This window comes from Anser cygnoides, chromosome 1 (genome assembly GCF_040182565.1).
Source record: "Anser cygnoides isolate HZ-2024a breed goose chromosome 1, Taihu_goose_T2T_genome, whole genome shotgun sequence".
Taxonomy (NCBI): Eukaryota; Metazoa; Chordata; class Aves; order Anseriformes; family Anatidae; genus Anser; species Anser cygnoides.
Window position 1 is genome coordinate 100,363,562 of NC_089873.1, and position 15,717 is coordinate 100,379,278.

General features: G+C 40.8%; 1 protein-coding gene across 13 annotated transcripts in view; it reads left to right on the top strand.

Moving 5' to 3' along the window:
- The window catches only part of STXBP5L (syntaxin binding protein 5L), a 198,887-nt gene extending 186,840 nt beyond the window's left edge, over positions 1–12,047 (top strand). For 6 of the 13 annotated variants that reach the window (XM_048047651.2, XM_048047654.2, XM_048047655.2 and 3 more), the window contains 7 exons: positions 853–954; positions 4,700–4,939; positions 5,909–6,269; positions 7,246–7,411; positions 9,802–9,913; positions 10,273–10,493; positions 11,558–12,047. In XM_048047651.2, the coding sequence (XP_047903608.1) occupies positions 853–954; positions 4,700–4,939; positions 5,909–6,269; positions 7,246–7,411; positions 9,802–9,913; positions 10,273–10,493; positions 11,558–11,599 (1,244 nt within the window). In that variant the 3' untranslated portion in view covers positions 11,600–12,047. The remainder of the gene's footprint in view (positions 1–852; positions 955–4,699; positions 4,940–5,908; positions 6,270–7,245; positions 7,412–9,801; positions 9,914–10,272; positions 10,494–11,557) is intronic. The other 7 variants (XM_013196370.3, XM_013196372.3, XM_013196374.3 and 4 more) reach the window with 2 other exon arrangements.
- Positions 12,048–15,717: the final 3,670 nt, after the last annotated feature.

Consider the following 15,717-nt stretch of genomic DNA (forward strand, 5'->3'; position numbering starts at 1 on the left):
AAGTCTGATGTTTGGAACTGAAACTTTAGAAATCTCCAGGTGAGGAGAATATAAACCATTTAACTTTATTTCCAGAATATATTGATTTCCATATCAAAAAAGGTTGATCTTTATATATGTTCTTTAAGTAGATCAGTTATGCAGTATGTTAAAACCAGGAAAGAACCTATAATATTTAGGCATCTTAGGCATCTGACAGTTAATTGCAAAACTCTCCAGTAATTAAAGGAAACATTTAGGGTGAAAATACTGATCTTTCTCACTGGTAGTTTAATTTCATTCCTCATAACAAGTCATACTTTTGCTTTCATGATTCCTAACTCCAAAAGGAAATTGGCTTTATGCATCTGTTAGTCCTTACTCCGTTATTTTAGAATAATTGCAATGACAATTTCTTGGAAGAGATGATATGTAAGGATGTGTTCCCCTTACAGAGCATTTGCTGCAGCTGAGAATACAGAAGTCAGAACGTTCCCCTGAAGAGCACACATCAGTGGTATAAATATTTTCATTAGTATCCCCTCTCCTTTTTCTTTAATTCCATGGGAAAGTAAGGAAATTCCAGCGTTATATCCACTAAACAAAAGGGAGAAGATCTCTACAAGTGCTCTGTGAATGTGGCAGTTGAAACATATGGAATCGTTTACTCAAATTGTCTTTTAAATTCTCAGAAACACCCTAAACCCTAAATTAAATCTTCTCCTATACACCATTGCACTGCAGCAGGACCACTCTGTCATGCAAGGAAAGAGCTAGGACAATAACTGCTCAGGGCTGCTTTCATACAAATGTCATGATGACGGTTGGCTCAATTGTTCTTGTCCTTTTGCAATGCATGCGATTTTGTGGCAGTAGGTTACATTTCCAGACGGGCAATGCTTCAGCAATTACATGGGATCAGTACATTCTCACACGACGAGCGTCACTATACAGCTCACACATGGATGAACAAAGGTAAGACTCAAAAACACTGGCTTCGTTTTTATCCTAGCATGTGAGTTGAAGTGTTCTTCTGTGTTTCTGTCAGTGAGGTGGGTAGCAAATTAGAGGTTTTGTAATTGTTTTTAAATCAGAAGCCTTCTACTTGTACGCTGTTGCTCATAGCTTGAATTTAACAATCAGTCCAATGTGAAGGAAATTGGTTCCCGAGTGTCCATCTGCATCTCACTAACTCATAACATGCATAGAGCAGGGTTGAATGAAAACACTTTGAGGAAAGCAGGACTACTTTTAGGCAAGTAGTGGTATTTCTGAAGTATGAACCTAACCCACAGTATGCAGCTCTTTGAAATTCACTCACTGCAGATAATGACGCTTTTGCTCAGAACTGCTTAGATTCTGGTCTAACAACTTGAATAGCAGCATATCCCAAGTCATAGTCACTTATTGGCTCTCAGGGGACACTGGACACCTCTGATAGTGCACTCTGCTTCCAGCTGCAGGAACAGCCTGAAGACCTGTTTGAAAAAGAAAAAAGAAAGAAAAAAAAAAAAAAAAAGAGCCAATAAATGGAAATCTACAATGGGAAGACAAGTAAAAATGACATGCTAGCCTAAGAGAGAGACAGCTGAGTGGGAACAGGGGGATCACTGGAGTAGGGATATATGCCTCTCCAAGCAAAAGGAATACTGGACATTTCAAAGCAAGAGGCAATTTAGAGGCAGGAGCACATTTATGAGAAAGTGCCAAGGATCTTCTGGAGAGGAGAAGGAAGGAAAGATTACTGGGGAACAGAAAAGTATCTTCTTTTCACATATGAATGGTCTATCACCTTACTGAAGCAGGGAGACCACATAAGCTTTGTTTAACCTCGGTTAAAGGGAGTACATGGAAGTGGTACTGGTGCTGGTTCAGAGTCACACAGAGAAGTGTTGTAGCTGACATTGTTGAGACACCTGTTTTGCTGTGTAATAGAAGGACAATATAAGAGGAAATCCATAACATGGTAGTTGGGTTAAGGATTAGTATGGACTGTCAGTGTTTGTACAGGAGAAATTTTAGCAGATGGAACACCATTTTAAAACATAGAAATTAGGCTAGGTAAGTTTTTACAGTTTCACAAAGAGAGTGCTGTTATGTTTCTCGAGGATATAATGGAGCAGTTTTGAAATAAAGAATTTAGGGTATAATCTCTTTGAGAAAAAGAGTGTCATGGGAATAGCACTAAACTAAGTTTTATCCCAAAATCTAGGGAGAAGAGAGATTTCAGCCTTGTTTTAGAGCTAGCCAATAAAGTCACATAGTGATTGCAGCCTTTCATGGGTTTTGTTTTGCTGTTCAGATATGTTTAATGAAATCAAATTTTGAAATGTGTCATGCTGGTCTTTTGTGTTTCAGTTTGAGTAGTGTATTTAATATAAAATAGCACAGTATGTTCCCAAAAGTGTCCTAAAGATTATATCTGTTAATGTCAGTTCTGCTAAAATGTCTTAGTTAACTGTACTGCACAGGAGTGAGGAACACTTCTTGTTAATTTAGAGAGGGAGAAAGCTTGATGACACATGCAAATGGCACATCATATATTTTAAGGTCCATGTATGTCGCCTACGCTAACTAAGCAGATGCATTTGTCCTTTCCACATCATTCTCAGTTTGAGCACCACCATACTTGAACTTTATGGCTGTGATATTAATATACCTTTTAAAGAGAAAATGAATTACATAATAAGATATTTTAAAAATAAGGTACACTGAATTAAAAAAAAAAAAAAAAGATTTGTATATCAATCCATGCCTTGAAATTACTGCCCTCTCCTGCTCTGCCCAGCTTTTTGTGGTGCCCAGTCACTTTGCTTAAGAAGGAGCTGGGCCAACCAGTCCACTGCAGAAGTACGAAGTGCTTGGGGTTATGGGAGACAATAATTCTCAAGGTATTAGAAGCTGTATTTGCACATGAATAAAAAAATCCCAGTTTTATGCAGATATATTTAGCAGTACTGAGCTAGAACTAGAGTAACAACAGTGCCTACTTGAAGAAGGTGAAACAGGGTGAGGAGAAGGCAGTGCTTAGAAATTCAAGGAGACAGAAATTTCTCTTCCATTAGAGTGGGACCGAAGTGCCAGGAAATGTTATCCTGCAAAGCTCCTGTTTGAAAAACTACAGATACCCTCCAAGAACAGCAGCTGTGCCAAGTGTGAATGAGCAGCATGTGAATCTGCCCCCACCTCTGCGTGCCAACACAGGCATGTAAGGTGGCATATATAGTAATGCCTGCTCTGGTTCCAGTAATGTTTTGCTGTGGTTCTCTCCAGTCTTTCCCAGGTAGCTGCTGTGAAGAGGATAATTTCAGCAGTTTACACGGCGTGATCTGGGTAGGGGAATATAACGTTGCAACATGTTGTCCAAGGAGGATTCACCTGCCAAACTGCTGCTTCTGATGGAGAGCAAGAAGCATACATACAATATGAAGCTTAGCCTAGTTTTAAATTGGAGTACTTGAGAAAGTTATTTTCTATTCCTCTTCTCAGTCATTTCTACTGGCTCTGAATAGATAGCTCTCTATTCTGAGGTATGAGACAGATAATTCACCAAACACAAATCTGTTTCATAAAGATAGGTTCAGAAATAAGCCTTTTATCTCTGGTCCAATACCTTCAAATATTTCTCCGTCTCCAGAGCCTCCTACTTCCTCTAGTTGTTTATGTTGCAGAAGAGAATGTGAGGTTTCCAGTGATCGAGACTGGTCTTGACTCCAGGTTGGTAGACAGCAGCACTGGCACTAATCATTTTGCAAACACTATGCTAGCAGCCAGCCCTGCTCTCCTTTTCCCTCTGACTCCTCTAGTCTTCAGTGACTTTTTAGCCTCAGTGTCCTTTATAGCCTCCAGTGTGTTGTCACTGACATTTCCCGCTAGTGCCAGCAGCTCCCTTGCATGATTTTGTTCTTCCTTCTTGGCACAAGGCAAAGCAAAGCAGGAATCCCTGAGCCCTACAGCAGTCAGACCATGTTCACTGTCACTTCCCTCAGAATCGCCGTGCCTGTGTATTTGCAGTGAAGTCAACACAGCTCTGTCTGCACCTGGCTCTCACTGTTGCCTGCTAAAGCTTAAGCAAGAAGATGAACCCATCAGTGCCAGCTCACTATGCAGTTGTTGTCTAGGGCACAGAGCACGTTTCTCATTTCAGCGCCCAGGAAACCAGAGCTGAATTGTGCCCTGAGACATCTCAGATGCTGGGATCACTTTAGCAATGGGTGTATTTCTCCCAGAGAGCAGTTATTCATAGCTTGACAATACACGATGGCTGTGAACTTAGTGCTACTACTTACTAGCAAAGGAAACAGCAGCAGAGCAAAGGACACGTGTTCTGAAGTTGGTAATGGCTCCTCCCTTCGTGTCCTGCAGCGACAAGATACATGGATTAATTTTAAATGCATTGGTAACATATGGGTCTAAAATTATTTCATGCTATTTAGAACAAGTCCTTTGAGCTAAGGCTGTTGTAAACTCTAATTAGTCTATGCTAATCTCCATAATAAGCAGCTATTTCTAATGCAGATCTAACTGATGAGGTCTGACAGCATTTTCCACACATTTATACATTGGCAGGAAGCTGGTGTGGCGTTAGTATCAGACTGTTTGCCCAGGTTATGAAAATGCTGTGTTTTCTGTACTCTGCAGGGAGTTTGTATTTGCCGCAGGCTTGTGCTTGCTCTAGGATTGCCAGCTTATGCCTATTCAATTGTATTTATTTATGCAGAAAACCGGGAAAACTCCTTCAGCCGTTCCCGAAGCTCCAGCGTGTCGAGCATCGACAGGGACTCAAAGGAGGCAATTACAGCTTTGTACTTCATGGAGTCCTTTGCCCGAAAGAACGACTCTGCTGTCTCCCCATGCCTCTGGGTTGGAACGGGCCTTGGTATGGTCTTAATCCTCTCCCTTAACCTGCCTGCCAGTGACGACCTACGGCAGTCAGAGCCGGTCATGGTGTCGCCAAGTGGTAAGAGTGCTGCTGTTTTCCTGTTTATTATCCATCTTGGTACAACAGGAGAAAAACTGCATGGTTTTGTACAGTCTTTTTGGCAGAAAATTCTCAAGAAATGTATCAAGCAGTGGTCACTCGCTACATTGAGGGTGCACAGGTAAAAAGATACACTTGTGAGAGACCCACAGCTTCACAAGCTGAGGCACTTTGGTTGTGTTACTCCTGAAGACTACCCTACATCTTGGGCAAAGTCATGTGTAATTTTTGTGACGACAGGGAAATTAGCAGGGCTCCTTCATACTGGGAAATAGCAGTCCTGTATACAGCTCTGACGCAATCCTGTCTGGGATGCTGTGAACAGTTTGGCTGTCTTTCCTGTCAGAAGGCTGCAGAGAAGCAGAAGGGAGTTCAGGAAAGGAAACACAAATGTTGGCAGGTTGATGTACCAGGAGAGATCCTTGGCTTAGTGAGTGACAGATGGCAGAGCAGAGAGGACAGAGCAGTAAGAGAGGTCAGGTCTGAGGAGAGGCAGTATGTACTTACCATGTTCACAGTAAAGTAATGATCAAAAACAGAGGATACACAGGAATAGAGGTAAGCCCCCACCACAGTTGGTTTAGAAAAATAAAACTGGATGGACACCAGACTAAGGAGAGCAGCTTTAGTGGAAGGGTAATAAATATCCTACTGGTTTGACATAGAGATAAAAAAACAGCCTATTTTTACGGTGTTCAGTAGCATGTATTATATAGATTATTTGATATAGGCTGCCGGAGACCTTTTCAGTATTGACAGCCTATTTGTTCACCTTCCTGTGTGGTCAGGAAGAACTGAGCGAGGACGACTTGTCACCTTAGCTAGATTAATGTGTTTGCTGTATTTACAAAAGAAAAACCTAGGTGTCAGCTATGCCTTGTGTCCACCATACTGACAACCAGTTTAATTGTGATGCCAGTGCCAGTGAGAGAAGATTATATTTTGCAGGCACAGTTCTGACACTGAAAGGAGCCGTGCTGACCTTCGCATGCTTGGACTGCATGGGGACGTTGACACATCCACCATATGAAGTATGGAGGGATCCACACAGTGCTGATGATGGTGAAAAAACAAGAAAAAGGAAACTTGTCATGCATTCCCCTTCCTCCTCCCAGGATATGGGTGATCACCAATTTGCAGTCATTTGTTCAGAAAAACAAGCCAAAGTCTTCTCATTGCCTTCCCAAACATGTCTTTATGTCCACAACATCACCGAAACGTCCTTTTTATTGCGAGCAGATGTGGTCACCCTCTGTAACAGCGTCTGTCTGGCGTGCTTTTGTGCCAATGGGCACATCATGACACTGAGGTACTTATCTAACTGACTTTGTGGCAAAACTAAACAAAGGGGTGGCACAGTGCTGTCACGTTCCACTTGCATTTGCTGTAGGGTGTGCTTACAACATGTCTGATGCTCTGCATTAACTCCTGGTGGGTGCATTTAGTGCGCATTTTATATACAATTAATTACTCCACTGGGAACCCTGCCTTGCCTGTTGCAATCCCTGTTCCTTGGCCTGTCTCCACATGGGGAGATAAGGCAGCTGCACAGCAAAATGAATTCTTTTATTTCATAGTAACTCCCCCATGATGACAACTAATGGCTGATGACTTATAACTAGCATGAAACATTGATAATTCTGCTCAGTTACGGTAAGTCAGCTATAGAGCAGTATAGAAGAGCTCAGGCATAGAAATGGTACTGTTTATCCAGTGTGAAGGGGTGAGTCCCACTCTTGCAATTTCAGATTTTTCCACTTGGAGCACCTAGTTTCTCTGCCTCGTCATTGCCACCATTGAGCTGACTGTGCAGCATCACTGTAATTGTGCCCCTGCGTTCCCACACCACCCCTTCCCTGCCCAGGCCATTTAAATTGAATCAGGATGTACAGCTAATGAGGTGAAGCAGGAGAAGCCGGAGTACAGGTAAGGGGATAGAGCCTTTGCCCACGGGGTGCAAACAGGGCCTTGCCATGCCATTTCCCACCTCTGCCCACATGGCAACTGGCACATGGCACAAGCCGTACTGTGTTGCATGAGTGTCCCAAATCGAGACAGCAGCAGGAGCTGACTGTTGAGGTAAGGCAGCTGGATCTTCTCCCTGCAGGGAAGCAAAGTATGAAGGGAAGGCACTGTGTTGAGGGCAGAATTTTTTGGCTTAGAGATGCACTTCAACTAATCCAGTTATGAAAAGCATAAACTTACACATTGGTTTAAAATGCAGCCATACAGCAGATGTATCACATGTGGCAGTTTGTCTAACCTAAGTATCTGCTTCTCTTCAGCTTACCCAGCCTTCGCCCACTGCTGGACATCAACTATTTGCCTGTAACAGATATGAGGATAGCGCGGACCTTTTGTTTCACTAATGAAGGGCAGGCTTTGTACCTCAGCTCTCCCACTGAGATCCAGCGCCTAACGTACAGCCAGGAGATGTGTGACAATCTGCAGGTATGGCCCAAAAACCTCACTTCACTGCCTTTGTCTGTGTGGGAGGGCCAGTGGCCTGAACAGTGAACATCTGTAAATTGTCGTTTTTACTGCTAGAGTTCTCAAAATAACATTTCATGCCAGGCTATGATTTCTAATCAAAAGATACTTTTTTCAAATGGTTAAATAAGTAATACTGGCATTTCCAAAGATGATATTTTGTTGTCAAATCGCAAGCATACCTGTTGGTGAGGGGGGAAAAAAAAAAGGAAAAAAAGAGTATTTTAGTTCTTTTCTAATATGTCAAGTGACATCAAAGACAAACACGTTCCTTTGTGCTTGCCCGGGCTGACTGATGCCAGAGAAGCGGATCAGAGAGAGGTCAGCAGCTCTGTTGCTGTTCAGACTCTTTTGTGACAGTCACCTTGCTCCTGTGCCCTAGTGGCTGGCCCGTGTCTCCAGCCTGCCCTCATGTAATTGCAATCTCTGCTGGCTCTGTACAGAGCCAGATTTGCGCCCAAATGGGACTCTTCACAGCCTGCTTCTCTCAAAGTCCTACCATACGAAAGACCAACTGTTAGAAATGACTGAAGGGAAATAAGGGGAAGTTACAAATTCATAGCAGCCACAGCAGTTGGTACCAGCATGTGTCCAACCACATAGCAACTGTGTCAGTGAAAATAAACGTTCCTTCCCATATTTTATCTTTTTTTTTATTATTATTTTAACTCCAAAAATATCTTGATACCTACAGCTTTCAGTAGATGAGTGGGAATATGAGACAAACTGGTGTTGATATTATCAAAAAATACACTCTGTTTTAATATATTATTAATTATTTACTGTTGTTTTCACTCCACTAATTGGCATTCCCCTTCTTCTATATGAGGAAAGCAACTCCCATTGTACGTTAAAATACAGTAACTACAGAAATGGTCTAATTAAAATAATTTATTTTGAGCAAAGGTCTTCACAATGTTACATTTGGGTTTTTTATAATGAAAATGCAAATTAAAATGTCATTTACTGAAGAGGAGGAATTGTGAGAGGTTACAGGGAGAAACATGAGTAATAAAAGAAAAAAAAAGAGGGTGAATAAGTGAACTAGGATAGAAATATAAAAGAAATGGTCCTGCCAGCGCTCATTATGCCCTAGGGAATAACATGTGCTGAGCTGCTCAGATCACATCACAGCACTGTCTGTCTCAAGTCTGAAGGAGCGCTGTGAGGAGTGAGCATTGCATACCAGCTTTGCACAATGGAAAAGAGAGAGTTTTGCAGGGAAACAATTTTAAAATTATTAAAAGGTTTGCTCAATGTATCTTAGATGGTGAACCTATAGCACGATGCTGTTACAAGCTAGATTTTTATTAACCTTAATAGCGTCATGCAACAACAAAATGGAAACAGCCCTTGCTACTCTGTACTGATGAGCTATGACTGCTTGTATCTTGGCTTTTATGCAACAGGGACTGTAAAAGACTTGCACAGCCATTAGCCTTGTACAAAAGGCAGATGACCCAGCATCACCTGCTACCTTAGAAAACAAGCCAGGCTGCATAAGAGAGGCCAGCATCACCTGCTACCTTAGAAAACAAGCCAGGCTGCATAAGAGAGGCCACTTAAGCTCAAAGGGATACGCTAATTTTTCTCCCTAGAGCAGGTGACTATGCCGAGGAGCAGTGAGTGAGTCACAGCTCTGTCCTAAGCACTCAGCTTCCCAGGACCCTTTTGTGGAGAACAGCTGTGTCTGCCTGTTGAGGCATAGATGAGCAAACATGGAGCTGAGCAACAGGGCAGCATCTGCTCTCATCACACAGCCTTGCTGGTTTTAAACTCTAATCGGACCATATGCTTTCTTTACCAGTTTTATTCTGGAGAGCCCACCTTCCTAATACTGCTGCAAATAAAGCTAAGCCTGAGATTTGTTTGGCCCTGATTTAGTTCAACTGCTCCAAAATCTCTGTCACCATGACAGTGCCGCCAGACATGCTTATTTAGCATTACTGATGGCACTGCCAAAATGCACAATAACAATGATTAGGAATGAAAGAGGGGCACGTGGAAGGCAATGGGCTTTTATTTAAAAACAAACAAACAAAAAAGAAACCTCTGAACTGCTAGCAAGCACTGAAATCAGGTATGCTATAAAGAGAAAACAGAGAGTGAATGCCCTGCTTGCCTGGATAATCACTAAAGCAAAACACATAATTCACAGCAAATTGATTATTCAATTACAGTGTCGCCTCTGCTGTTTCTAAGCAAAATGTGATCTTACCACTGATGTTTTCACAAACTTTAATATATCCAATGTATGTGGCTTTTTAAACTAATGCAAATGAAGCAAAGACCCAGACCTGCTTTCACGTCAGTAATTTTTCACATGGACTTTTGCCTGACTTACTTTCTAGGACATGCTTGGGGATTTGTTTACTCCTGTGGAAACACCAGAAGCCCAAAACAGAGGCTTTCTCAAAGGACTTTTTGGAGGAAGTGGACAAGCTTTTGACAGAGAGGAACTTTGTAAGTGACTATTTTTTCCTTCCAGAAGCTGGTACATGGGATCTCTTGCTCTTATCATCTAGGAATAGAGTGGTACATAAGATTTATATGATCGGTGGTTAAAAAGAAAAAGAAAAAAAAAAGGGCAGGGTTCTTGGTTGCTTTATCTGTGATTACTTCACCTCAACAGTTTCCTTTAAGCAATGGAGGGGTGGGGGTGCACAGCAGCACTGTAGATGGGCAGGTGCAGAGAGCAAAGTCCTCCACACATGGCATCTACACACAAGGTGTCATCGCTGCAAGGCCGCAGCTCAGGGACCAGAAGCACCAACAGCGCTACAGCCAATGACTCATTCCCTGTTTCTATTTCTCCTTTGCAGTTGGTGAGGCCACAGCAGGAAAAGCCTCTCGCAGTCTTGCCCAGCACATACCTGGATCAGGAGGAATAGAAGGTGTGAGAGGAGCTGCAGGAGGAGTTATTGGGGACCTGACTCGTGCACGCATTGCCCTTGATGAGCGAGGACAGAAACTGGGGGAGCTGGATGAAAGGACTGCGAGCATGATGGCCAGTGCAGAAGCATTTTCCAAACATGCACATGAGGTAAGAGCCCTGGCACCACACACACAGAACTAGGAACCACAAACTCTACAACTATTCCTTTGCTTCACTTCAGGAAATTCAAATACTGTGCTCCCCATTCACCTGGTCATATTGTTTTAGGTGTACTCACATTAACTTAAATGCTGTTTTTTCTGTTCTTTCCCCTGCACAATGGAATACCCAAAATAAACTTCATTGCACATCTCTTCCTTTCATGTTTTCATAAAATGAACATCCATTGTTAACCTCTGAATTTAGAATGTGGTACTTCTCGTCTCACACTTTTTTCACTATATCATCATGACTAGTCTTTTTTTTAAGCTGCTTAGTGCAGCAGATCTATGCAGTAGGGCAGAAAACAAATAGGTGTGTACATAAGAACACTGACAGATCTTACTGGCAAGAAGAGGAGAAAACCTCTAGTACAGCACTGTGATACAGTTATTTAGGATAATACTGTGCTTAGAGGTGGAAATAGAAAGCTCTTCCAGCCCATGCTGTTAAAGCTGGGAATCAACGAAAGTGATTTTTTTTTAAGATAAAAAGTATGAAAGACTACTTCCCCAAAATGTATGTTCTTCAGTTAACTGTACAGCTGGTTTAACATGCATTACATCTCTGGGTAAGATTTTTGTGTTTTTATTGACTTTTTTTAAGTGTGAGGCAAAAATACATGGAAGGAACTTGTCCTGAATGCAAAACAGAGTTTATATATTCAGCGCATATATACTGTGCTCCATAGATGAGCTTCTTTCTAAAGGTGTTAAAAGCACTGGCAGTTCCTAGTCTTCTGTGAAAGGAAAGTGGTAAAGGAGTTAAAGTTCCTCAGGAAAAATCTTTTCATGAACAAAAATAACAGGTAAGCAATTATATATATGTATATATTTTTAAGAATTTAACAATTACTATATAAAATATTTAAAACAAGATCTCAGTGGAATTAAGACCTGATGATTAAAAAAAGGAACAGTAATGCACTACTTCACTACTTACGAAGTTTGTGATGGTTCTCATGCAGGACAGTGTTTTATATCCCTTTATTTGTTTGTTTCCCATTTCTGTAGGTGATGCTGAAATACAAGGACAAAAAATGGTACCAGTTTTAAACTTTTAAAGAATCTGCTTGTGGCTTTATTAAGAACACTGTTCAGGGAAGCAACATTCATTCCCAAATCTACCAGTCACGGGTCAGAAACAATTTTTCTCCTAGAAGATGTTTTCCTCTTACAATATTGGATTCATCACAGTGAGATTCAAGGAGAAATTTTTTAGGCCATGAGATGGAAGCTAGAGTCATGTGGGTCTTACTCCAACACCTGGCTTATGCAGTAGCCAATTTTTTCCAAAAGGAACTCAACCATCACTGTGGCATGTATTTTTCAGAAGCTGTAGGTATGAACTGTGGGGAGTGTGTCTGGTTAGAAATATTCTGTACAAACTCGAATGTTAATGCACTTACAAAACTTTGCATGACTAATTGACATCTTAAAAAAAAGAAAAGAAAAAAAAAAGAAAGCATGTTGCGACTGAAGAAAAATGGGATTAATTTCTATTGAGAAAAAAAATACTTAGATGACAAAAAAATCTTTATTTTTTAAAAATGAGACTACAAAATGTCAGTACATTTCAAGCATGTTTGCTACTGTTCTCAACATAAAAAATGCGTTGAGCTGTGTTTTCTTATATGCTATTTATTTCCCTTGAAAAACCTTGCTCGAAATAAGTGCTGTTTAACTCCTACCAGAAGAATAAATAACTTCAAAACCTATGCCCAAACTTTACAGATTTTTCAAGTAGCTAGTCAGGCACCATCTGAAATGTCATTAAAACATGAGGGTAGATGGTTTACTTGCAATTCAGAGTACATGACATGTCATCCTTATCTGTACTTTTAAAAACGTGCTCTAGATTTATCTCACTTGTCCTTGGAGGGGGCTATGGCATTTTCATCCCCATGGTTTCAGTATCACTTGGTTGCCTTATTTCTCTGTAGCAGGAATAGAAAACAAGCTTAGGAACTCTTGAAGTTAGGAAGGCACGATGGGAAACCACAGTGCTACAATTTGGAGAGTCCCATCAGTTTCCACTGACAAAAGCTGCTTAGCAGCTTGCAAAACAGTGATGTATTTTTTTTTTTTCTTAAGTGTTTGGTTGAAATTATGCTAAGGAAACTGTAGATCCCATCAAGCTAGTAGAGAGAGCTCACAGCAGCAAGAGTAAAAGATGGGCCAGGGAGGAGCATGAAAAAACTGTCAACATAGGGCACTGAATTGGTACATAGAGCAAATGACACCACAGGTGTGTGGCAATTGATTTTCTGCTTACACTACTAAAAGTAATTTGCTTCTGCTTCAAAGTGGCTTGATTGGTTTCTACAGAGAACTCAGCAGAACACTCTCCAGCTTGTAGAAGACAACAGTAAGTAAAACCTACCTATCACCTATTTATGTGAATGGATTCCTAGTCCCTAGGAATATGCTGCAGTTACAGCAGCCTACAAGAACCTCACTACCATACAGGTGACCTGTTAAGTTAGAAATTTTTCCAACATTGGCTTGGAAACAAGGCACTGAAGACTTGTTTTCATGTATCTGGACATAGCTTCAAATTAGAAAATGAAAGTGAGGAAAAGGAGGAAAAGCAACATTTAATTTTTTTTTTCTATATGAGAAGAGGTACAGATGATGTTCCTTCAAGGAGTCCTGACTGGCATTGATGTAGACAGACAGCATCCCCTCATAACTAGATCTTAACTTCACCAGTGTTCAAATGATCTCTTTCAAGGATGCTCTTCCCCTATCTTTTGTTTCCTTAAAATGGAGCCCAGGAAATTGTACGGTCTGGAAGTCTAGAGTCTAGCTTCACTATCAACACAGCTGTGCAAGTTAAAGGGATGGAACAGATCTGAGGTGTAAAGTTTTAAATTCATATTTTAGCATAACAGGCATTCTATGCTTTACAGGATTTTTATGTTTCTCTGTGGGCAAAATCCAAGTGAGAACCCTGACTGGTCTAGCTCAACTGGGAATGAGACACGAAAAGTTTTCCTCTGTCACAGGAAAAACTGGACTACAGTTGTGAGAACTGTAGAAAGTTGCTGGGAAAAAGGTCAAAGCCCAGCAATGCCTGGGTTTCCACTGAGAGTTAAGGAACTGAAATCGTCCGTGACCCAAGATGATGTCTGTGCGTTTGTGTACGAGGAAACAGCAAACTCACCACTCTGATGCCAGTATGAACTGGGTCGGAGAACTTCTTCCAGTGGCCAGATCCCAGAACTGGTCACTTGCATATGAGGAAGTATCACTGTAACCAGGCATCTAGAATGATAGATAAATGACAACAATATTAGAGCCATTCTATATCTTCTGTTTCGATGTATATTCGCTCTGCCTGTGCTCTGGCCTATATCCCCAAACCACTAGTCTCTAGGCAACAAAATAATTTTGTGCAGCAGATCATTTAAACCCTCCAACCAACTTTTTAGGCCTTATTCTTCCTACCTTTTCTTCTTTTACAGAGAAGCTAGGTAGTCTTCTTTACTGTCAAGATACCAACCAGAACTGGTTCTCTACCCAGCCCTACACTCGTTTATGCACTAAGACAGCGCAAATGAGAAGGCCATTACCAGTTGAAGTGTGGCATTTGTATATCCATAGGCTACAGGGCCAGTGTCTGCTATAAATTGGTGTAATGTAGTCAGCCTTTAATAAATCAGCCCAGATGAGTGCTAGCGCACTGTGGTCAGGCAGCAGCAGGCATACTTAAATGGCAAGGTAGGCAGTAGTTCTGCTTAAGCTTTCCATACACTGCACCTTGTGTAGGTGGCGAACATCGCAAGCCCGTTACCTTGACTTCGGTGGAAGCATCTCTTCTGGCTGGAGCTGGAGCCTGCTCCTGGTTTGAGAATCAAGTGTAAAAAAAAATTAAGAATGACTTTTAATTGCTAATCGCCATAGCATGCCCTGGGAAAAAAGTGTCTTCAACAAGTCATTTACATGATGTCTGACTTACCTTGGCAGCTGCCAGTCTCTGTCTTAAAAAGAGGGGAAAAAAAACTTCCAGTAGATTTCCATTTTATGCAACAGAAAAATTAGAATTTAGCATCCCTCAAACTTAAAAACATGAATAAGAAATTGTAAAACAACTTTTCTCTAGTACTCCCCATTAGGTCACAGCTGTATCTTGCTTTCCACTCTTACTATTTCCAGACAGTTACAAACTGCTATTTCTGTTAAGTTTACCACTTGTGACTATAATTATCAATTTTCTGGTAGTCTGTAGAGATCTAAAAAGTTGTATATGTTTGTATATAGAACATTCTATATATAAAAATATATATATGTAATGTATATGTTGTATAAGTTTGTTAGTGCACACTGTTAAATGCTTTCTATCAAGATTTACCATGTATGTGGAAAAAAAAAAAAAAAAAAACTTCGCTTAAAAACTTGAATGAGGGAGGAAAAATTCTTGCCTGACTGATTTATTGTGAAATGAGGGGGAGTGTGGGATTTTTGAAAGGCCTGACCTGAACACTATTAAAGGCTATTAATGAAAGTACTAAAGTCACAGCATTCAGAGCAATGAGCACAGCTTCTGAATTGCTGTAAGAAAATTAAGGACACTAGCTGTCACTGTATGTTGAAATCATGTGCTTTCACCTTTTCCACTAAGACAGCACCACCTCAAGCAAATCCTAAACCTGGAGGTAATCTTCAACATCGTAATCCTCAGTTACAATAGACCAGATTGCCTAGAAAGATATTTGTTCAATTTAAAACACGCTTTTTTTTGTTGTTCGTTTGGATACCCTTTTCACTCACATTCTTTGCAGAAGTTCTCTGTCACAACCACGTCCCAAAACCTGATGCACAGAACTTGCAACAGCACACGCATACATCTGGGTTTGACCAGATGTGTTTACACTTATGCATAGAACTGTAGATAGACAGAGCATGCAGAGAAAATACATTAAATTAGGTTATGTGTTTTCAGAGTAGGCAAGTCTTCAATGAAGTACAAGCTATTTTATTAAAAAACAAATCCATTCATAGAGTGTTAACCTAAGCTTCAAATACTGAATTAAAAGACAAAGGAGAATTTGAGGATCAATTTTTGTTTTGTATAATCACCTGTTTTTTAAATGATTTAATTTTTTTTTTAAATAGTTCAACAGGTCCACTATTTACATCAATTAGACATTCCCCGTATTACCAGAATAGCT